The 23,354-nt window shown below is 45.9% G+C and overlaps 2 protein-coding genes across 4 annotated transcripts; one reads left to right on the forward strand and one right to left on the reverse strand.

Moving 5' to 3' along the window:
- The first annotated feature begins 309 nt into the window (after positions 1-309).
- LOC125984458 (supervillin) lies at positions 310-18,429 on the forward strand. 3 transcript variants are annotated; one of them, XM_049746324.2, is made up of 40 exons: positions 310-479; positions 1,447-1,510; positions 1,794-1,885; positions 1,961-2,018; positions 2,134-2,282; positions 2,357-3,179; positions 3,981-5,132; positions 5,798-5,971; positions 6,050-6,087; positions 6,162-6,226; positions 6,301-6,437; positions 6,588-6,716; positions 7,834-8,062; positions 8,212-8,271; positions 8,541-9,030; positions 9,589-10,084; positions 10,493-10,622; positions 11,183-11,233; positions 11,792-11,869; positions 12,271-12,427; positions 12,522-12,617; positions 12,703-12,783; positions 12,879-13,235; positions 13,305-13,463; positions 13,530-13,666; positions 13,739-13,886; positions 13,957-14,102; positions 14,233-14,408; positions 14,557-14,707; positions 14,797-15,076; positions 15,142-15,293; positions 15,418-15,523; positions 15,590-15,797; positions 15,879-16,012; positions 16,267-16,422; positions 16,490-16,633; positions 16,737-16,858; positions 17,118-17,273; positions 17,465-17,486; positions 17,892-18,429. In XM_049746324.2, exons 1-39 carry the CDS (start codon positions 419-421, stop codon positions 17,474-17,476), a joined length of 7,554 nt encoding a protein of 2,517 aa, XP_049602281.1. In that variant the 5' UTR covers positions 310-418; the 3' UTR covers positions 17,477-17,486; positions 17,892-18,429. The 3 variants fall into 3 exon arrangements, with proteins under 3 accessions (XP_049602281.1, XP_049602279.1, XP_068504707.1); XM_049746322.2 differs by lacking the exon at positions 17,465-17,486 and having other exon boundaries at positions 311-479; XM_068648606.1 differs by lacking the exons at positions 8,212-8,271; positions 17,465-17,486 and having other exon boundaries at positions 311-479.
- Positions 18,430-19,596: 1,167 nt separating this feature from the next.
- On the reverse strand, positions 19,597-23,022 carry LOC125984460 (leukotriene B4 receptor 1). Its single transcript, XM_049746327.2, has 5 exons — positions 22,853-23,022; positions 21,239-21,815; positions 20,908-21,108; positions 20,774-20,817; positions 19,597-20,642 (listed from the first exon to the last, which is right to left on the reverse strand). Exons 2-5 carry the CDS (start codon positions 21,812-21,814, stop codon positions 20,396-20,398), a joined length of 1,068 nt encoding a protein of 355 aa, XP_049602284.1. The 5' UTR covers position 21,815; positions 22,853-23,022; the 3' UTR covers positions 19,597-20,395.
- Positions 23,023-23,354: the final 332 nt, after the last annotated feature.

Here is a 23,354-nt window from a genome sequence, read left to right on the forward strand (position 1 = left end):
ATCATTCTAGAAATCAGAAAAACATAAATGAGTGACAGCCTGGAAATTGACACCTCTTATCACACAATCTTAGACAAGATTACAGCACAAATGTGTTAGCCTGCTAAAGCTAATTGATATGCATGAAGCTTCACCTTCAGTTGGTGGCCTGGGAAGCAACATACGTACACCCACTCCCCCACCCTCGCTGGCACATTGCTCCAATCCCCTGTCTCGCTGTTTTGATCATCGCGGCTAATTTCTGACTGTAATCTGATTAGGCCGCTGAGCAGCTTTGGCGCCCCGCTGCGCTGTCGTTCTCCGACTCTGGTGACATTGCGACCAGTCCTCGAGGCCGGGCGGTGTTGTTGGCGGGTGGTGGTGTGACCCCTCGGGTGTCGGTTAGCGTCCGCTCTTCTCCCGCTGTCCGCTGCTAAACATGTTTCGAAACCCTTGGATATCTGGTTACCATGTCAACCATGTGCAGTGTTGCAGCACAGGTAAGGTCTGGTGGCAGTTGTCCTGTTTTCTGCTTTTGGACCTTTGGTTAGATTTTGATATTTGTACGAAATGTCTGGCCTGCCCCAAACTCCAGGCTTGGTGTGATGGTCAGGTGTCTCCAGTTGATGAGTCCATTAGGACCTAAAAAAGCATCACGACTGATTCAAACTGGATAACAATGTTTTATCGTATCGGGGTTCAGTACGTTGGTTTAACTTTTGGTTTGTTTTTTACACCTCCTTCCTGTGCACTGTGCTTTGATTTCAGGTGACCAGGTCTCTTGTTTTCCTTTGTCCTCGCTTTGCGACCCAAATTAGCTTTAGCGGAAAATATAGATATAGCGAAAACCTGAGTTGGCGCCTGCTAAGCCGTTTTCTGGCGGCTTTGAGCTTCCTCGGCTGGTTGGCAGCGAGCGAGCGTTTCTGAGGAAAACCGAACTGACTTGACGGGCATGGGGCTTTCCGAACGGATCACACACACATTGCACAAGTCTTGCGAAAAGCTTAGTACACATGATTGGTTCTGACAGCCAGGGATCATGTCATTTTTTTAATCTGCTTGTCACCTACTAAAGGTTCAGCGAGGCCAAGAAATAGACCCAGATTTGTTCTAGTGATGTCTGGAGTGGTAACTAAATCTGTCTGTGACAAAAAGGGAAACAACTTTAGACTGTTAGGCTCATTGGGGGAGTTGCTATGGACTGCACGAAGAGCGACGTGCTACCCTAAAATAAACCAATTGATTCTTGTGTTATAAAAGTTTTCAATGTAAAAGTCATTTTAGTACGTGTTGTATGAGTTCATCCAAACATGGGTTCATTGTGAGTGTAATTTAAAAAAAAAAATGTTAGGAACAGTAGGTGAAAGCAGTTTGTATTCATTTTAAACATCCTAGGGAGCACCAACTTGACCAATTTCAAACGCTAGTACTATTTTATGGTCTTGACTGAGTGTTGTGTCTTGGCAGGATTTGGATCAGAAGCTGAGGGCAAACTTTGTACCTCAACATCATTGCCAACAGAAGCCTTAAGGTAAGAAATGGGAGCTAGGGGAAGAGAAGAAAAATGTGCTCCTCAAGTCAATTACATCATGCCATTATTTTCTGGCTAATATAATTTTTTCGTGCTTGGTCATCAAGACTTGGAATATCAGCAGCTTTACAGCTGGCCAGCATTAAATGACACTTTCACCTTGCGTCACCCTTTAAAGATAATCCGGTCAACAGTCATTTACCATAAACCCTTTGAGATGCTAATCAGGTGTTGAAGGGTTTTTTTCAGCTCCGTTTTTTTCTTTTCGTATTCTCACGTTTAGTTTTCAAAGTGATTTCTCCCTGCATGACAAGGCCGCCCTGGTCAAGAGCGTTTCAGATACCGATGCCAAACTCCTGGTGGTTCTTCCCAAGGGTGCGAATTGGTATCTTAATCTCTATGGCTGTTTTTTATTGTCATCCATTTTTTAAAAACAGTTTTAACATTCAGTTTCAGAACTGAAGAAATACTTTGAGGGAGCTCATCCAGCAGATTTCCAGATGAACAGGTATTGGGCCTTTGTTAACTTTACAGTATTAAGGAAGGGTTAGGGTTAGGGTTAGGGTTAGGGTTACGTTGTATGTGTGTACGATATTTAAGCCAGACTTTGCCTTTTATTTCAGGAAGGAGAGGATCGCCCGGCGTCTAGAAGGGATTGAAAGTGACCCTCCGCCAGTCCTGCTGCCTGGCGGCTTGGTTGCCAACAGGATGCTGGAAGACGACCCACCGCGATACACCAGGGCCTCGGATACATGCGAGCCTTGTGTGATGGGTGAGCTGATGCGGGACTTTGCTGGACTTGATTAACTGAAAAATCACGGTGTCTTCGCTTACTCTCGACTGCAGTGAGGCATTTCAGTCAAGAGGAGCTGGACGCACCCCAAAACCCGGTGACATCCCCGCAGTGCCAGTCTAGACAAGGAGTCAGCCGCACAGAGCCGATGTTGGTCTACGTCGACCCTGTGACGCTATCTACATCAACGACACCCGCGTCCCCACCCTCGGACCCGGCCAATTTGAGTTCCAAGGCCGAGCGCATTGCCCGCTACAAAGCCGAGAGACGGCGGCAGCTGTCGGAGCGGTACGGCATCCCCCTAAACCAGGAAGCGGACATTAACTACGCGTCACGCTTCCGTGCACGACTCGACCAAGATTCCGCTGCGGACAGACACTCAGTTGGAAGACGAGATAGACGTCAAACAGAACCGATACATAATGAAACCGGTGGTCCATACCGCTCTGGTGTGGGTAGGGTTTACATGAGGACTCATCCAGACCTTGCACCTGTAATTCCACCAGGCCCAGTCAACACAAACCAAGCTCCAGCCCCTACGCAAGGCAGCAGATTCGCAGAGCAGGAAAGAGTCATGAACATGGAGAACTACCGGAGAGGTGGCGCTCAAGAATGCACATCTCGAACCAGGGCCCAGGAGCACCTCGTGTCTATACCCCAACATCATCATCATCAGCAAAATCCTACTCACCACCCCCATATAGATACAACGCATCCAAAGCAGAGTCCAAACTCAAGCAACGACTACAGCTTGGCAGCGGTGCCCAGCTCACCTCGCACTGCTCGTCGGGCCTCACTGCCATCAACCCGTTACGGTATCTCGCCTGGGGATTTGTTCATTGAGCAGCAGGCACAAAGCATCCTCAACAGGCAGGGGTGAGTTCATGAAATGTCTCTTTCATTCTGCTCCTGTCTCTAGGCTGAGGTCTCTTTCCGCTTGCTTGGGTATTTGGATGAACCAAGTTTCAAAACCTTCCATTGAGGTTTGTGGTCTGCAAAGACCACAATCAAGATATTGTGTTTGTTTTAATAATATGAAATGAGATAATTTCCCGCAGCATACCTGATGATCCCTCCCGACACTATTGTGCAAATATTGGGGAATCACTGCTTTAGATACTAACTACATGCATCATTACACCCAATGTAAATAGCGAACCTTGCATGATAAACTCCACACCCCTTTCCTGGTCTCCCATACCACCTATCCCTCGCCTTTGTTAATCTTCTGATTGTCACGGAATTTAACAAGAAGAAGTCACTAGCCTGACACAAGAGTTGACTATCCTGGCAAGAAGCATCCGTGACAGTTCGATATTATCCGTAGCCTTGAGCGACTGGTCTCTTGACACAGACACAAAGGCCGATGCAAAGACACTCGTCAGTTGGCCGCCAAGGTATGAAGTATCAGGATGAAGACATTTCTTAATTAACTTCTACTGATTGTACCTCAGACGGTGTGGATGCTGCGACTCACTCGCTTCTAACAGTCGTTACCTTGAAGATTTATTTGCCATAAGTAGCATGTGTGTCAGATTAATCCACCAATGGAAATCTGGTGTGTCAAAAATCAGTTTACCTACCTTACACCCGAATTTAATCATCTGACTGGCTGAATATTTCTGAGGCTGTTTTTTTTTTACTTACTGATGGCCCTTGTACATTCCTTTCCCTAAGAATCAGAGGCAGTACACAGAGGCTTCCTGAGTGGAGCACAGACAGACACCACAGTACCAGACACCGGACTCAGGAGATCCCATTCCCACTCGGCCCAGAACACAGCCAACATAAAACTGTTTCTCAACCTTGGCCAAGTCACCCTCAGTCTGCTCAAGAGTACCACCCTGCCATTGACCATCAAAACCTACCCGTGTCCACCAGCAAACTCTACAGTCCCCCGGAGATTCAACCACGAAGACGAGTGAGCTCTGACCAAATCTACACAGCTCACAAGGAGGCAAGGCTCGAGGCAAGGCTGGAAGCAAGGTTGGAGGTCGGACAAGCCTCCAAAGAAGAAGTCCAAACCGAAGGTCTGTTGAAGAGCCGGAAAGCGGTTTTGCCGTCCGAGATCCGCAAGAGAGAAAAGACTGCGGATGATTTTAACAGACATCCCAGTAAACATGTGGATTGGGAAACTAATAGTCCAGAACAGAGGATAGAGAGTCGGGAAGTCGAGGAGGACTGGCATTCACCCAGAGAGCGAAGGCGAGAGAGGAACACAGAAAAAAGCCGAGAGCGAGTGAGGTACCGTCACTTGGGTCATGAGACTCGTGAGGACAGAGTGTTAAGACCCGTGTACCCGGAGAATGCCTCGAAAACCGTCACCCATCCAGAGTCACTCGTGCTTCCGACAGAAAACAGAAGGGAAGCTGAGGAAGATCTTCAAAGACAGTATCAGTACAATTCCTCGAGAAAGTCTCAGGAGCCCAAAGGGGAACACCAGACAAGAATAGAAGCTCGTTTGAAGAGAGTTGACGAGGCTCGACAATGTGAAGTCTCAGACCCTCAAAGGCAGCAAGAATTGCAGAGGATCGACTCGGCTGTTTATCTTCAGAAAGGTTCTTCTTTACCTCAGGCCAAGCACAGAAGCACAGAGGCAGGCGGAGGGCCTAAACCCAAGACGCGAACCCGCTCCATGTCAGACATCGGAATCAGCCAACATTCTGTCTTGCTCCGAAGGGAGAGGTCTCATGCCACCCACGAGACCTCCTCCAAGCCTGTGCCTCCATCAGGGGTGGCCAATGGTGAAACGGGAACCTTGGACACCCGGGTGTCGGTAGCCCAGCTGCGACACTCTTACCTGGAGAATGCCAACAGGAAGCTTGACTTGTAGGTCCGCCAGCATGGGCTCTTTTCGTGTTCCTTCGCATGGCTAACCCTGCAATGGGATGCTACTAAAACCCACAGCATATCAAACGAGAGCAGTCAAAGAGTGCAGACCTCCACCTAGGCCAACATTTGGGATGCTAATAGGAGACCCAAGGCCTCCTGCTTAAACTCAACAAATGACAACATGGTTTCATCGAGAAGTGCTTTAACATTCAACTGAATTTCAAACCTGGATAAAAACTTTTGAAATGGAGCTTCTGTCACTGTATTTACACGGACAAATAAAACAACGAACAAAGGAGGCAAACTCAAAGAAAATGTCTTTCCCTAGTGGCAATGTGATGATCGTAATTTGAAACCCTAACCTCAAACCCTAACCCTGTCTTGGAACTTTCATTTGAAAACCTGATCCTTTGAAAGCCTAACCCAGACTCGAAGCCCTCGTTTCACACACTAACCTGTCGTGTTTGAAGTCTCACCCCAGTCTTAAAATGCTAACAATGTCAAATTCTCCTTGGCAACAAGTGAGATTATCTGTCAAAAAGATTACGCAAAGTTTTGGTCCTCCATCACTGCATGCTAGGTGTGGCTAACTGGTACCCGCGATTGGTACATTTGCACCCTTACCTGAACTTGGACTCTCCCTCATTCTTTGTTAATCAAAGCGAAAGCAACCAGTCCTCAGTGATGGAATCCGAGCCCACGGTGAGTGGCGTGGATTCCCGGGGAGACAGAACAGCTCGAAGGCCACGCCGCTACATCACGCCGGGGGACGGCCGCACGTCCGAAAGGAGTCGGACTCAGCCCATCACGTCTGCGGAACGTCTGGAGACTGACAGGTGCGAGAAAGGACGTAGTCACCGAATATTCGATGGCGTTAAAATCCTAATTGGATATTGAAATGTTTGGTGTCACAGGTCCCATCTCAGTCCAGCACAGCTTCAAGATGTTGAAGGTGATCACTAATCCGACCTGCAAATGCTACAAATTTGAAATTGAAAACCTAAGCCCATTTTTTTGACTTTGTAGTTGATGAAGAAAAACTGGACGAGCGAGCCAAGATGAGTGTGGCGGCCAAGAGGTCTCTTTTCAGGGTAAGTGACTTAAACCCACACGCACACACCTTTAGGTCAAGTTGCGTCTGAAAGTCAACATTTTGTCTCGTCAGGAGTTGGAGAAAACTTCGGAGGGCGGCGTTCCCAAGCCTCGATCTCGAAACGCGGCCGTGGAACGTCGTCTGCGGAGGGTCCAGGACCGCTCACAAACTCAGCCCGTCACCAGCAAGGAAGTGGTGGATGCTTGCAGGTACAAACACTTCAAAATCCAGGAACCAGTGTACTTTTTTTCCCCCCTTGAATATATATTGTAGTTTTTGGATGAGTTTTTACTATTATTTTTGACCATCCTGGGTCTCAGAAGAAGGTTCATTTAAGTTTGTTTTCACCATTTTAAAAGTGAGCCTTCCACATCATCACACACTGTGGAAAGCCACACCAGCACCAGCACCACCGCCAGCACCAGCACCAGCGCCAGCACCAGCACCACCAGTTCACCTGTCGTCAGTACCACCGTGACCACCATCAGGTAACACAACACAATGAGTAAAATGCAATGGAAATGCAAATGATCTGGCAGTTATATGTCAGACATACTAATTTGACTTGGCAAGCAGCACGTGGGCCATCATAAACAACCACCGTATTTTCCGGACTATAAGCCGCACCTAAAAACCTAAAATATTCTCAAAAGCCGACAGTGCGCCTTATAGTCCGGTGCGCCTTATATATGGACCAAATTCCTAAATTTAAACTGGCCCGAAGCATTGTGTCATGAAATCAATCATAAGTGGCCCGCTGAAGACTATGAATCATGAATCAAAAAGACTATGGATAATTGTTTTGTGATTATAAAGTAATTTGTTGCGTCTGAAGTTGAAATAAAAAAGATAAAATGGAGAATGATTTGATTTGGATTAAAAATCTGACATGATGCATTAATGGTGCGCCTTATAGTCCAGTGCGCCTTATAGTCCGGAAAATACGATATTTATCATTTGGAATGAGGCTTGAAATGCTCATTTCAAACCCTAATATAACTCAAAACTCTTGTTTGAAGCCTGAAATCTTTTTGAAAAACCTGACCCAGACCTAAACCCGAAATTTAAAAAATGATCGAAGCTTGAAAAGGAATTTAGAACAATCCGCCTTCACCTCAAACCTACATTTCAAATCCTAACAACACAGACAAATCTTTTCCAGTATTTATTTCTGTACTATAAAAAATATTACCACGTGATGAAGAATGTACGCAGCTTTTACTCTCTCATCCTTTGGGAATAGCGATACTGATATGCCGTCCTACCCTCATGAGCGAGCGCCTTGCTGCACCTTATAGGGGATGGAAGTTGCTGTTTACACAATTACTCACCAGTGATGATCCCCAGCATTCCCTCATGCTGCATTCCTCACATTCTTCTAAAGTCCAGATGTCAGATGTTGGGCACCAGAAACAAACAAGCGCAAACCCTCCACGAGCCATTTCACACACTTAACAAGTGACTTGTGCAACTTTATATGACGTGAATCATAAGCAGCAAACCGGGACTTTCAGTATTTATATATTTAAAACCCAAATGTGTGACCAAGGTTCAAAACCTTAATTTGAACCCTGCCTTGCCTTAACACCTGTACCCTGGTCTCAGTATCCAAGCAGCTCCAGTCCCCGAGAAGATCCAAGAGAGGCAGGACGAGGATCCCCCCGAAGTGGAGGGGGACGACCTATCCACGCTCAGTTTGGCTGAGAAGATGGCCCTCTTCAACCGGCTCGCCCATCCAGCGGATGAAGCGGCGCCGAAAAGTGACACCGCCCGCCAGCGTCGTGCTCTCGCCCGCTTTCAGACACAGCCCATCACCCAGGGCGAAGTGGAGAAGGTACTTTAAAGGTTTATGCGTATGGTCAAATGAAATTCACCCAAGGTTACCATACATTTTAGATTCATGGTAAAATTTCATCCAAAACCTAATACCCTTAACTATAAGACTATGTTCATCCCATAAATAAGCAGCTGATGTCCTCACAGGTGCCTAAGCCTCCTGTTGGCTCCTCAGTCAAGCATATCGAGTCCAAGCAGGAAGAACATGTAAGGTCTAGAAAGCTGATTGGATGCACTTGAATGAGCTTATTAAAAGCCGTCTCCATTTGGCTCCGCCTACATAGACTCGTTATCCCAAACGAGTGGATGTACATAGTAATTGGCATACAGCAGTGATGTCATGTGACTCGCTGTTGGAAAGTTTGTTCACTTCAACTGCTTCTGTTAGTTGCTAGTTTAGCATAACAAGCATGAGGTGCGAAAAACATGTTGGTGGCAGGGGATGTCTGATTACTATTTTTTTCTTTGCTCTATAGTTAAAACACAGCAGTCAAGTCAAACTAGAGCCCCTCCCCGCCTCCGTGCTCCGCTCTGTGGCAGCTTCCCCCTCCCATGCCTCCATCACCATGGTAACCGTGACGCCTGCATGCAGCAGCAGTAGCATCGCTTGTGAGGGGAGTTCTCTCACCCAACAACAGCCCCCTCCCACCACGTCTGACCACCAGGAGAGGGCATTGCGGTACCTCTCTATGACCCAGAGCGTGGGGGACCCAGGCCACCCCAAGCTCCTCCCCCATAGCTCTGAACAAAAACCGGGGGGTCTTCCCTCTCCCACTCCTTCTTCCGGCACTCTTCGCCGGCATCAGGCAGAGGCGGAGGAGACTGAGAAGGAGGAGGCGCATGCCAGCTCAAGAGCCCTGGGCGATACCCGGGAGAAAAACGCGGAGGAAGGACGTGGAGGTGGAGGAAGCCGCCCCCTGGGAGAAGAGGCAGGAGGAGACGGCGGCAGCCCAGAACGATTCTCAGGTAGGAGACGAGTGCAGTGTGTGAACAAAAGGGAAAGCGGGGAAAGGGCGGTGGACTCTCCTTATTATCCTCATTGTGCTTCCACACATCATTGCCTGCTAAGTACACGAAGAAGGGGCATTCGTACAAATTTGGGACGCATCTCATTAACATTCCGCATGGATTCTTTTGTCCCCAAAGAGATGGATAGATGGATGGATAGAGCTGGCAACACGGTTTCTGCTTGAGGTGGCGGTCAGTCGGATTATGCTAACTGGTTATGCAAGAACAAAAGAAATCTTGACTGTGTTTGATGATGTGGTTATTATTAGCAGGGTCACTTGAATAGGTGTTACTGGGTCAGAGTAACCTCTGCCAAGGCAGATCAGCACTTCCTAGATGGCAACATTTTGGCTTTGAGCATTCAGGTTGTGTAGCAATGTGTGTCAGACAGTTCTTTGTCTGAATGTGTCCTGAAATTAACTAGCCTTGGGTATCCCATGGCTTTAGTGTTAGGGATTAGAGTGTTTGAAGTGGTATTACAAGTTCTGACACATATTTGGTGTATTATCCTTTCAGACCGGCAGGATCGCACAGCGCCACTGAGACCTTTGATAACCAAAGTGTCCTCCACGACAACATCTCAAACGTCAAGCATCCAGCAGAGCCATCCTTTGATTCAGCCTACCCTAACTCCACCCAAAACCTTCCTGCTGCAGACCCACACAGAGTCACCAAAGCACCAATTCTCCATCCAGCCATCTCAGTCCCCGCCGACGTATCCCAAACTATTCACTCAGCCCCAGCAAAACCAGGCCACAACTCAGGAACTCCTCTCCAAGCCTTGTATTCAACCAGACCTTCAAGCTCTGCCCAAAGTCCAGGTGCCTCCTCCGACGCCGCCAAAACCTCAGGGCTTCCTACAACCTCTGCCCAAGTCTCAGTCACTGCCGCTAGAGCACAGTGACGACTACAACAAATTCAGCGTCCATTTGATTGATCCGCTGTCCCCCACGGGTTCCGCGGAGCAGCTGCCTTACGGCATGTCCAGCAAACAGATGTCCATCAAGGAGAGGTGAGGATGCCAGATAATGTAGGTCAAAATTACCATTTTAAAGTTAAAAGGGAAGGCTAAGGGTTGGATGTTTTCTCCTGGTGTTAAGGTTCAGGTTTGGGTTTATTTTGGGTCAGGGTAAACGTCCGTTGACTGAATTGGGCACATGAGCGCCATTCGCTTTTATGAACCCGCACTCACTCGGGAGAAGTGATGACACACTTTCTCTTCGATCCGCTTCTCGAGTTCACTCGTGCGTGATGTGACCTGAATTATCACCCTTGAGTGATTGCCTTTTCATGAACTACAAGAGTAGTAGTTGTAGTAGTCCGGTGGAGAGCAAGGCAGAATACAAACAGACTATAGCAGCCTTTGCGAGTTAACACTTTTAAATCGTATATTTCAATAGTGTTTGTGCATTTGTGTCAGAGTGGCCCTGCTGAAGAAGAGCGGGGAGGAAGACTGGAGGAACCGGATCAACAAAAAACAGGAAGTGGCAAAGGTGGTGTCCACCGAGGTACCCCAGCGCCAAGAGGAGGAGCCGACGCATCAGAAGGAGGTGCAGAATGGACAACAAAGACATTTACCACATATACTATTATCGTATTTTCCGGACTATAAGGCGCACTGGACTATAAGGCGCACCTTCAATGAATGGCCCATTTTAAAACTTTGTCCTTATATAAGGCGCACTGGACTATAAGGCGCACCATTAATGCATCATGTCAGATTTTTAATCCAAATAATTCTCCATTTTATCTTTTTTATTTCAACTTCAGACGCAACAAATTAGTTTATAATCACAAAATAATGATTCATAGTCTTTTTGATTCATGATTCATAGTCTTCAGCGGGCCACTTATGATTGATTTCATGACACAAAGCTTCGGGCCAGTTTAAATTTAGGAATTCGGTCCATATATAAGGCGCACCGGACTATAAGGCGCACTGTCGGCTCCTGAGAAAGTTTCAGGTTTTTAGGTGCGCCTTATAGTCCGGAAAATACGGTCCATGATGCCTGCTTCTTTCATTTTGTCACATGATGAACCCCATGGACAAGATCCCCAAAAATCACCCCCTTTCTTACCACCTTTGTGTCCTCCCTGCACCGCCTCACAGGAGGAAGAAGTGGTCATCCATGACCACTCCGCAGTGGCAGATCAGCTGTGGGTAAGGTCCGCCTCTCAGCCAATCAAGTGGGTGCCGCGTCATCCAATCACAATTGCAGTTTCAATGCAGCTCCTTTGCATGCTGTTTGGAGCACTGGCATGGCTTTTTAGAATAGTGGTAACACCATTTTGAAAAACCTCAAGAAGCCCAAAAAGACACTAGGACTCAGTCAATCCATCAACTGCAGTTGTGATACGTGGATTGTTGTCTGTGAGTCAGGGAAGATGTCTGAGTGTTGTTTGTGATTGGGTGAGTGAGTTAGGGGGCGGGGCTTGCTGTGTCTTGAAGGACTGTGTGAGGGAAACAGCACTTGTATGGGTTTTTGCGGTCCTTTGTGTTATTTGGAGACCCATAACATAGTCTCAAGACCTGAAAAGACGCCAGAAGATGTCTATTTTCCAAAACCTTAAACGCAGCTTCTTCAAGCAGTTTGATAGGATTAAAACGGCAGTAAAGTAGAAAAATTACTCATGAATCTAACATGCATGGTCATGCGTCCTTTCCCTCCCTCTCTCCTTCCTCTTCCTTCCACTCATCCTCCCACCTCTCCATCCTCAGGAGCCTGTCTTCTCCTCCACTTTTTCTCCTCCTTTCTCCCTCGGACAAAAGTGTCGGTACATTGACCATCACGCTCAGGTAAGCGGGGCAGCCATACTTGGTGTGTCACTTTTTTTTTTTGACATCCTGGAGACAATGTATGCTGTTGTGCATCTTCTACTTGGTTTGATGCCAGTCCTCTTGCTCTTATCTGGGAGGCGACTTGTTTCAAGATGAGAGTTAGGGTTGTTTTTAAGAGTTAATGTCAGATTTGTTCAAGTTTGTTTTAGGTTATAGTTTGGGCTCATACATATGGTTAGGTGTCAAAGTAAGGTTTGCTGGAGTTAGGGTTGGAGATTAGCATGAAATGTCACTTGGGTCTTCTGAGGGTATTTTAGTCTGGGTTTTGTTAAAACCTTCCAGAAGAATAATTCCAAACAAATCCCACCTAAGATAAATATGACCGTTGCAGACAAAATCACGTTTTGTTGTTGTTTCAGGCTCAGTCGGTCCAAAAGGAAGACAAGGAGGCCCAGATGACCATCGAGGAGAGGAAGCAAATGATGTCGATGCGAGAGGACGCCTGGAAGGGCAAAGGCAAAGGTGCGGCCAACGATTCTGGCCAGTACACGGTGGCTGCTCGCATGGTTAAGAAAGGTCAGAAGAATATTTATTGGATGTCGGTTTTTTTAGACTTTGTACCTCACCTCCGAGGGTTATTTTACCCCCTGTCATATGTTATGTTTGTCAGGTCTGGCTGCCTCTTCCTCAGTCATCGGGCCGATCCTTTCGCCCGTCTCCACCAAGCTAAAAAGCAGCTCCTCAGTTGTGGGGAAACCTCAGGAGAGTGCGTTTGAATTTTGTACCGCATCTTTCCCATGCAGGAAAATGTTGTGTGTTTGCTAAGATGACCTTGAATGCTATCTGTCCAGACATTGAAGCCAGAGAAGACATGGAGTCAGATAAAAAGCTGGACAAGTTGGAGACCTTCTTGGGACGCCTCAACAGTAAAGGTACAGTATATTCGCAAAGTTATGATATTTTTCCAATGAAGCAAACAGGTGGTTTGCCGGTAGGTCATTTTTATCGGTCTCTAATGTTCCATCAGTGTCCGAAATCCAGGAGAGCACCCTGACAGTCACCGAGAAGACGGTTAAAGAGGTGATGAAGCTGGACGACGAGATCTTTACTAACTTCTACCGTCGCGTGGCCGAATTCCCAAACGTGCCTTCGCGTATCGAGCTCAGCGAAGACTTCGACGCCATTTTCGGCTCACGGCAGGGCTCCGGCAGACTGACCTCGGCCGTGGTCAGGCACAAGCGCTCCGTGCGACCATCCAGGAACGTGCAGGCCTCCCGCAACCCGGTCAAGATGCTGGCCGCCCGCCAGGATATACAACATGAGTACACTGAGCAGAGGCTCAACGTGGCTCAGCTGGAGAGCAAGAGGATGTCCTCCGATAAGAGTGAGTAAGACAAGACACTGACATCTGATACCCAAAACAAATCATCACTGGTCTTCTTCTGTCTTGCAGTGATTAAAAGCTCGGAATATTCAGATGCGGCTCTGGCAGGTCTGTCCAGTAAAGAGAACTACAGCACAGTGACTTTACGCAGCGTCAACGTTGCGGAGACGCCCACATCTAACAACAGCGCTATCCCGTACAAAAACCTCATGCTGCTGCACATCAAAGGTCGTAAGGGTTTTCACTCGAGATACCCACCCGGGCCCTTGTCTCATTCGAGGAATTCTCTTACAGGTCGTCGCCACGTTCAGACCAGACTAGTCGAACCTCGAGCGTCGTCGCTGAACAGCGGCGATTGTTTCCTGCTGGTGACGCCCGAGCATTGCTTTGTATGGATAGGAGAGTTCTCCAACGTCATCGAGAAGGCCAAGGTCTATTCATACGGGATTATCGTTACTTCATTTTTACGACAGAAAATTGATGGATGTTTTTTTTTTTTGTAGGCTATGGATCTGGCCACGTTCATCCAAACACAGAAAGACTTGGGCTGCAGAGCAACCAAGGTACAGACCATCGAGGAAGGAGTCCACGTGCAGAGTCCGGATTCACAAGAGTTTTGGACCATCCTCGGGGGACAGAGTGCCTACCGACGTAAGAAGTCATGCAAGGTTTTAGCGACGAATGGAAAAAAGCTCGACACACTTTCTGTCTCGGTGATTAGCTGCCGGTCCACCGGAGGAGGACGACCGCTTTGAGAACGCCATCGTGGAGACCAACTGCATCTTTCGCCTCATAGATGACAAACTGATGCCAGATGATGACGAATGGGGAAAGGTCCCTCGTTGCTCGTTGCTGTCATCCAAAGAGGTCAGCACTGGTGCACCCAAAAACACCACGGACATTCCTTTTCACTGAAATGTCCAAACTTAGTGTCAGCATCCCACGGTCGCATTTTAATCTGTTGAAGTTTTACTGTGGCTCGTGGTCTGCGTTCCAGGTCTTGGTGTTGGACTTTGGTAGTGAGGTGTATGTTTGGCATGGCAAAGAGGTGACACTGGCCCAGAAGAAGGTGGCTTTTCAGCTGGCCAAACATCTCTGGAATGGTATCTTCGACTACACCTGCTGCGACATCAACCCATTGGACCCTGGAAGCTGCAACCCCCTAATACCGAGGTAGTCGACACTGGATTATGACGGGCACGAAGGGAACTCCTCCCAATGTGGTCTTGGCCATTTGAAAGACTGTCAGAAGGATACCTATGTAGAACTGGTTCACCTTGAACAATTTCTTGCTCATCAGTGTGTTAATCTCCTGGCACAGGAAAGGCCAAGGCCGTCCCGAATGGGCCATATTCGGCAGGCTGACCGAGCACAACGAGACCATCTTATTCAAAGAGAAGTTTGTGGACTGGTCCGAGGTGAAGCCGCCTGTATCACCGACAGAAGAGAGCAAGCAGCTACCAGAACAACAGGTTTTCATTGGTCGATTATACTGGTCAACTTTACAAACCACAAGCCTTATTACCTTTAGGATTTACCGCTCGCTTGTTTGTTTTCCCAGAAGTCCACAGGGCAAGAGTGCCGGCCATACAACATCAACCTCATGCTGCCGCTCCTCCAGTCGTCCGTGTCTACCATCTTGGATGGCGTGAATGTGGGCCGAGGCTATGGCTCAGTGGAGACCGAGGACCGCATAAGGACTCAGGAGATCAGCACCGTCTCGGTGGACGTGTGGCACATCCTGGAGTTCGACTACAGCCGCTTGCCACGCCAGAGCGTCGGCCAGTTCCACGAAGGCGATGCGTACGTGGTGAAATGGAAGTACATGGTCAGCACGTCAGGTAAGTCCTGCCTTTCGCTCTGGATCTCGGTTGAATGATTCTAACCTGTCGTGTTTTCGTTTCAGTGGGACGCAGAAACAACCCAGAGGTGAGGAGCACCGGACCAGGCCGGGAGAAATGTTGCTATTTCTTCTGGCAAGGTCGACACTCTACTGTTAGTGAGAAAGGAACGTCGGCCTTGATGACGGTTGAGCTGGACGAGGAGGGAGGGGCTCAGGTAGACATTTATTCTTTTTGACATCACTTGTTACTAGGTAGATTTCACAGGACTTGAGACTCGCCTATTGAGTCATTCAAAAAGTCATGATTTTAGGATCACTGTTTTTTTTCTGCTTAAAAAGGTGCAGGTACAGCAGGGCAAAGAGCCTCCATGTTTCCTTCAGTGCTTCAACGGCGGGATGATCATCCATGCTGGAAAGCGGGAGGAAGAGGAGGAGAACATCCAGAGTAAAAGCATATTTTTAGTCCATTATACGTTTTTATCCATTTGTGACATTCACCGGCGTTTTTTAGGCGAGTGGCGTCTGTACTGCGTGCGCGGCGAGGTGCCAGCAGAGGGCAACCTGCTGGAAGTGGCGTGCCACTGCAGCAGCCTGCGCTCCCGAGCCTCCATGGTCCTGCTCAGCGTCGACAAGGCTGCCATTTACCTGTGGCATGGCTGCAAGACACAGGAGCACACCCGCAGTGTGGCTAGCACAGCAGCGCTCAAGATCAAAGAACAGTAATATATATATATATATATATATTTTTAAGATCATTACATAGATTTGATTATATGATTATATCAAACACTCGTGTTCAGGTGTCCTCTTGAAGCTGGACTCCACAGTAGCAGCAAGGTGACCATTCATGAGTGTGATGAGGGCGTGGAGCCACCAGGCTTCTGGGAGGCTCTGGGTCATAAGGACAGGAAGGCCTACGACTGCATGCTGCAAGGTGACAAAAATTCCAGAAGGTTTTGACAAAAAAAAATTAAAAAAAAAAAAAAAAACTGAAATTAAGGTTTGGACAAAAGTATAGGGACACGTATGTATAGTGGGTGAACAAAAAAGAAGGCAACGTAGAAGACACTTACTACAGGGAGTGACAAAAGTATTGGGTCAGTTACGTGGAGTGGGAGAAGGAGTTTGGGCAAAAGTAGTGAGGCCATCTACAGACAACATGACTGGGGGAAATCATTTCTTTCTCAGACCCTGGAAAATTCAACTTTACTCCACGGCTCTTCCAACTGACCAGCACTTCAGGAGAGTTTGTGGCGACGGAGTTCTTCCACCCGTCCCGTGCTCCGGAGCTCGTCAGCTCGCTGCCCTTCCTGCAGGAGGAGCTCTACAATGTGGCGCAACCCGGTGAGGCTCATCTCATAATCAATTTTCTCTTTCTTTAGATCATGTTTAGACTGTATGGCTTTTGCAGCATTGTTCGTGGTGGACAACTTCCACGAGGTCTACCTTTGGCAAGGCTGGTGGCCTCAGGACAGCGAGAGCACTGGATCAGCTCGCATACGCTGGGATGTGGACAGGAAGTGTGCCATGGAAACGGTGCTACAGTATTGCAAAGGTAATCTCCTGAGTCTAAACATCCCCTGAATCCTTCACCCATGACAAACGTCCACAACAGCAATAACACTTTGTTGTGTTTTTTTTGTTTGTTTTTTTTACAGAGAAGAGTGACAGGAAGACTCAGAAGTCCTACCTCATCCACGCTGGACTAGAACCGCTCACCTTCACCAACATGTTCCCCAGCTGGGAGCACCGGGAGGATGTGGCTGAGATCTCAGAGAGGGTAACGTCATGTTCAGTGGCGGTCCTAGCTTGAATTGTGCCCTTTTTGGGCCACCCCCCCCCCAACCCTACAGCAAACAAAAGTGCGTTGATGCTACAGATTGTTAACACACAAAAAAATAGAAATATAAAAACTGAAATAAATGAATAACAAATGACAAGAGTACCGTTATACTACGAAATGTCAACGATACAGATGTTGCCAGAATCCATTTTGTATGGTATGCTTCTCCTTAAATGGCATTTTTTTGTGGCTGCAGGAAGCAGAGGTGTGCAACCAGATCATCCTGGTGGAGGACGTGCTGGCCCGGCTCAGTCAAAACATGTTCCCGCTGGACCAGTTACGGGCCCGGCCCCTCCCGGAGGGTGTGGACCCTCTCCGCCTGGAAATCTACTTGTCTGACCGTGACTTTGAGGTTAGAGAGATGCACCTTGATGTTGCTTTTGTTGATCAATTTAAACTCAGTTTGGGGGGTGGTAGGCTAAACTTGGCAGATTGTGATGTCACCATTTGGTACCATTCAGAAATTGAGACGCAGATAACAGAAATCGGTATTATTAAAACTCACTTTTCCATATTATGTCCCTTTTAATTCTCACTTTTCAGAGCAAGTACTAGGTGCATTGAGGTAAGATTGCCCCTTTGACTTCTCGAACTGCCAATTCACATTTCTGCGCACGATGACCGCCCTTGAAATATAAGAACCGACTGATGGGAAGTGCGCTGGGTTGCATTGTGGTCATCTGCAGCCACGGATTTCCTAGCATTCTTTGCGCTTAAGTCTTCCATACTGTGTCTTCGAAACGCACGTATGTCACACTTTCACGCACACTTTCCTCTCGAGGAATGAATGAATGCATCACTACTGCAGTGTACGAAGTGAAGCATGACAAAAGAACAAGTCACAGAGATGGACACCAGGAGCTGGTTGCCAGCCAATTGCATGGCACATTCTGAAAAAAAAAACTCTCACAATCACACCTAAGGACAATTTGGAGTTGTTAATCGGCCTACCATATGTGTACTTTTGCAGGAGGCTTTGGAGATGAAGAGGGACGAATACGAACGTCTACCAGGGTGGAAACAGGTCAACTTGAAGAAGGCCAAAGGACTGTTTTAAGCACGTTGCATCAAAGATGGAACAAGAAAAGCACAAAAGGAGAGAGAGTGAGAGAGAAACCGAAATATACAGGAAAAAGACGTGAAGACTTGAAAGGCGCTTCCTGGTCTAAATGGAACCATCGCAACACCAATGTGTTGCTTTTTGTGGATTTGACACCACTTTGCACAAGCAGAAGTGTGCACTTTTGGCATCAATATTGTTTATGTAAAGGTTTGATTCCAAATGATGTATAGTGCCTTTGCTGAATTGTTTTGTGTACAGTTTCTACAAAAACATTCTAGTGTGACGTCCTTTTGGCATAAAACACATAGAGAATCCAAAATGGAGTCAGCTCATGTTTCCTGCTTAATAAATGAAAGCACTTTTGAGCCCACTTTAACAGAGTGAGATTTTTTTAAAACAAAATGATGGTGTTTCTATGGAATAAATAAATAAATGACTAAAACAATGAGTGAACTATTTATTTTTAAATCATTAATTCTTGATTTATTGAGACATTAAGATTTTTTGTCATTATTATTATTATGATTATTAAGATGACGGAATTAATTATTTAATTACATTAAACGGAAGTATTCTGTTCCAAAACCGGAAGTTTTCAATTTTCCGCTTGGGGGCGGTCGCAAAAGTCACGTGACACGGAGACCACATAAAACAAGCGGTAACACCATTACCTCTCTCTCTCTCTCTCTTGTGCCCGTTTGGCAGCGGTTCCTTTTGGGCTTGACGGACTGGTGACCACCTTCCCACATGGTACGTCCAAGTCTTACTCCGTGCTGCTATTCAAATATCATTAATTCGTTATTTATTTACTTGTGGTGGTAGTTTAATGAGTTAATTTCCATTTTGAATTGTTGGCGAGCTTCGCAGCTCACCTCGTGGTGCTCATGCCACTCCTAGCATGATGGCAGCTCAAGTTATTTCATTTCGGCATTTTATTTACGCTATTAAAAAGTGAATCATTTTCTTACTAAGCCTTTTGAATTTGTGTGAAATCGTCACTCCTATTTAGAAACCCACCGCTGATTTATTTTATTTATTTTTTCCTTGTTAGCTGCCACCTGTAATAACGCGCTATTTGGATACGAGCCAAACAAAATGTCGTTTATGAATACATTTTGTTTTTATTTGGTCAAACATTCAATGATGACTTGCATGTGAATCCGTGTTTCAGCTGAGTCTGATGATTATTCCTCACTGCTCTGACGTGTTTGACCTCACATAGCGTTAAGGTGTACTTGTTTTTGACTGGACTGTTTCTAATGGCAAAAAATCCCTGTTTTTTCTATTTTAATTTTTTTTTAGGTTCTCTACATTCACAGCAAAGTGAGTTTCTAACTGCCCTTTCCACATTATGCATGTATAAATGTGCACGACAGAATTGACATGTAATAATTTCGTTCTTTTTCCCATGTTTAGGTTGCATTCCTGAGATGTATGTATCCTGTTGTTCCAGAATGTTGAGTAGACTTTAAAAATTGTTCGTTTTTAACATGTTGTATTCCCCGCGCTCGTATTTTTTGACATTTCAGTGCCACCAATTATTGGTTTTCGCGGCTCCATGTAAAAATGACTTATGAGCTCAAAGTCAAGATAGATTTTTAAGGGGGCTGTCTTAATTTTGGAACTTTAATCTTGTATCTTAATACTCAAATACTCAAGACATAACAAACGTGTTGTTGCAAAGTAACTCCTTTTTGACCTACTGGAAAGTTTATTTATAGTAAAAAAAAAAAATATCTTAAAGAAAAGGCAAGTTTGAGATGAAAGCCCCCCCCCCCCAAAAAAAAAGTTTCCCCCAATACTGCACAATAACTTGTTTTGTGCACACAGTACATTAAAACGCATCCAATAAAACATTTGAGTTTGTGTTGAAACTTGTGTGGAGTTTAATTTGTGAGCTGTTGCATAATTTTTCTCAGGACAGGATTCCAATCGGGTGAGTTGAAAGTAAATGTCAAATGCAAAGCACATTTCAGAATGTCTGCAGAATATCACCATGTCATTAGATATCTAATATAAACCAACACCAGTGTTGACCAAAGTATAAAACTGCTCTTGCATACATTAGTTGAATCAGATTTAATGAACTTGAACAATTCTGAAATTTTTGTCTTCAAATAAATTCATTTAGCAACTGTTTGGGTTTATCTTAATATGGTGATATAATGCCACAAAGTTAAAAAATGATGATAGTCTTTCATAGCACGGTACTTACCATGGGCAAAGGTTTTTTTTTTTTTTTTATAAAAGATGAAATTGAGGATTTTCCCATAACACTTCAGGATATCTCACAGCACACTGGGAATTGAGTGAAATACAAAAACGTCTGTTTTAATTACTCTTCCATGACTGCAATGTTCCACTTGCATTTTTGTGTGCTCTCCAAGCCTGTCAAGTTCCTTCAGACCTCTTCATCGTCCATTCTGTGCGGCCGAGGAGGCCGCGCCAGACTCCACATTGCTGAGCGTCACGTCCTTGGTCCGCTTAGTGGCTACCTGGTCCAGCGACGTCCCCTCAAAGAGGCGCGCCATGAAGCCCAGGCCGTTCTTCTTGATGTACGATTTGCCAGCAAAGGTGTACAGGACTGGGTTGGCGCAACTACTGATGAAGGCCAGGGCTGACGTCACGGCGCGACTCGATTGGTAGATGTGTTCTAGACTGTGGGGAGATGCAACAGCTTAAGTCATGAAGGTCAAAGGTAAGCAGCACACTTGGTTATTCTTCTCAACAAACCCTAGCCATTTGCTATACAGTTTGACATCAATTCTTTGCTTAGTTTTACTACTCACATTTCTCGTCTGGGTGATCCCTCCGAGTACCACTCAGCTGCCACCTTAGACCAGACCAGAACATGGTCATCGTTAGTTAAAAAAAAAAACATCAATAAAAAGTATGACAATCACGAGGTAAAGACTAGTCAAACCTGTATCATGTTGATGACGTGGTAGGGCAACCAGAAGAGACAGAACATCGCCACGATGGCCAGGATGAGGTTTTCACTGCGAACTTTTCGTTGAAACTGAGTCTGTCTCAGGCGTCGTAGAATGAGAACGTAGCTCGTGATGATGATGGCGTAAGGCAGGATGAAGCCTGCCACTGTCTCAAAGGTATACTGAAACCTCACCTGCAAAAAAGTAGTACGCTAGGTTGATTGAAGACAATTGACTACTTTCTATTGTTTACAAAAAAGGCCATTTTCTTCGTCTTTAGTTAATGAAGACAGATACGGTATACGTGAGGCTGAGGATACTTACGTATCGAGGTAGCGTGTGGTTGGGGGCGCACACGTGTCTCGTCTTGTTCATGTCGTCTTTGTCCTCCCGGACGTCCCGAAACACTAACGAGGGCAGCGCACTGACGGCCACCAGCAACCACATGCCCATGATGACGCGGCGCACCACCTTCCTGCTGAGCTTGGCCGCCGTCCTGCGGGGCAGCACGACCACCACCAACCGGTGCACACTCATCAGCGTGATGAGGAAGATGGAGGCGTACATGTTGACGTTGCACAGGTAGAAGAGACCCTTGCACATGGCTGTGCCGAAAACCCACGTCTGCTTAGCCAGGTAGACTATGAAGAAGATGGTGAGTGCCATGAGGAAGCCGTCGGCGCACGCCAGGTTGAGGATGAGCAGCGTGGTGACAGAGCGACGGCGGGCGCGAGCTAGGATGCTCCACACGATGAAGAGGTTGCCGGGAACGCCAAGTAGGAAGACCAGACTCAGGATGAGAGCGCCCACCGTGGTGGAATAGTCATTGCTCACTACGCTGTCGTCTTCAGGGTTCTGTTCTTCGAACGAGTCCCTGACCACATCGCTTAGGTTGTTCATGCTAGAAGGAGAAGAGAAGAGAAAGCATGGCGGTGGCCTTATTCGAGTGATCACTTTCTCGTTTCTTGTGACATTTGACTGGGTTTGAAATTTTTTATACATGGTAGTTGTCAGTGTTGGAGTTTACAAGTAGTTCTTGGTATTCTTGAAATGGATCTTGGTTGGTTCTAATCTTTTTTTAATTTGGTTTTCAACTGGTACTTTTTCTAAATGTTTCTAGCAGGTTCTAGGCACATGGCGAATGATAGGGTTCTGAACTTGATGTTATCATTTGTTTTTTGACTTGGGAGGTCCGAGCTATACCAGTTGCTCTTTAACTTTGATCTTAAATACTGTAATATGAGGTTTTGTGTCTTGCAGAGTGCTATGTTGTACGTAAACTACCAGGAAATATTCCCACGGAGTCTGAAGCCAAACTCTTTAGCTCGGCATGCTAAAACACGCAGCCGCAGAATTTCCTGTTGCAATGTCTGTCGCGACATTGATGACATATACCTCTGATGCAACCATGAATTTTTGGCCACAAGTAATTTCAATAGTAGTTTGTGGGAATCACCACTTAAACTCTATCATCAATATTCTACTTGAGACTTTAATAGCTTTTTAAGATTAATGCCCAAGTTAAACCCCACGACCAACCAAAACAAAATATTAAATGCAAAGAAAAACTTAGTCGTATAAATGATTTATTAACAGCACATAGATTTATTGGAACTAATGTAATTACTAGCAGCTTTTATAATCAGAAGTGTACCTGAATGCTTACTTGGTGTTATCTGGTCATTTTTAAACAGTCTAAATCTTTTTTTTAGGATGGTGTGGTATCAAGGTATTTTTTAGGATAGTAATTTTAATTGGCAATCCATTACAAACACACTTTCTCCGCGTATGCATTTAATAGAATCAGAAAACTTGTCAATTTTATGATGAAATATGACATTTACAAAAACACGCCAATACTTACGCCAAACAAAATGAAAAACACATCAGAAATACAAATGCTGTTTAAACTGATATGAAGAAGACCAAGTTACTGACCTTTCCAGGATCCAATTTTTGTCCAAATGAAAATCTTCCACTTGTCCTGCTCTGTGCTCCGTCTATTACCTTGTGAGCGTGAAGATGTTACAGCACTCGTAACCTGAATCACACTCGACAAATTCGTGCACTGACATGCATAGAGGCGTGTACACTTCCCTTTGCTTATGAAAATATGTTGGTGGGAAAATACATAGGACGTGTACAACTTTGCATGATATCATTTGAATTCTTAAATCAGAAACTTTGAGACCGGAAATATCAATTGAAAATTCAGCTATCCTATGAACTAACCTGTTTACTGTTTCTAAACCTATCATCCATTATTTGCTGAAAAATTCACAGATTTCTGTTTTTCTGCTTGTCCTTAAATTCCCTAAAATTCCACTAGATTGTCCCAAAACTCCCTCTAAATACAAAAGTCGTACTGTTGCATAATCGGTCCAAGTACTGTATGCTGAAATGATACTTCTCAACTGAAAGACAAGCTTGGTGTGCTGCG

Source organism: Syngnathus scovelli, chromosome 17, assembly GCF_024217435.2.
Source record: "Syngnathus scovelli strain Florida chromosome 17, RoL_Ssco_1.2, whole genome shotgun sequence".
Classification (NCBI taxonomy): domain Eukaryota; kingdom Metazoa; phylum Chordata; class Actinopteri; order Syngnathiformes; family Syngnathidae; genus Syngnathus; species Syngnathus scovelli.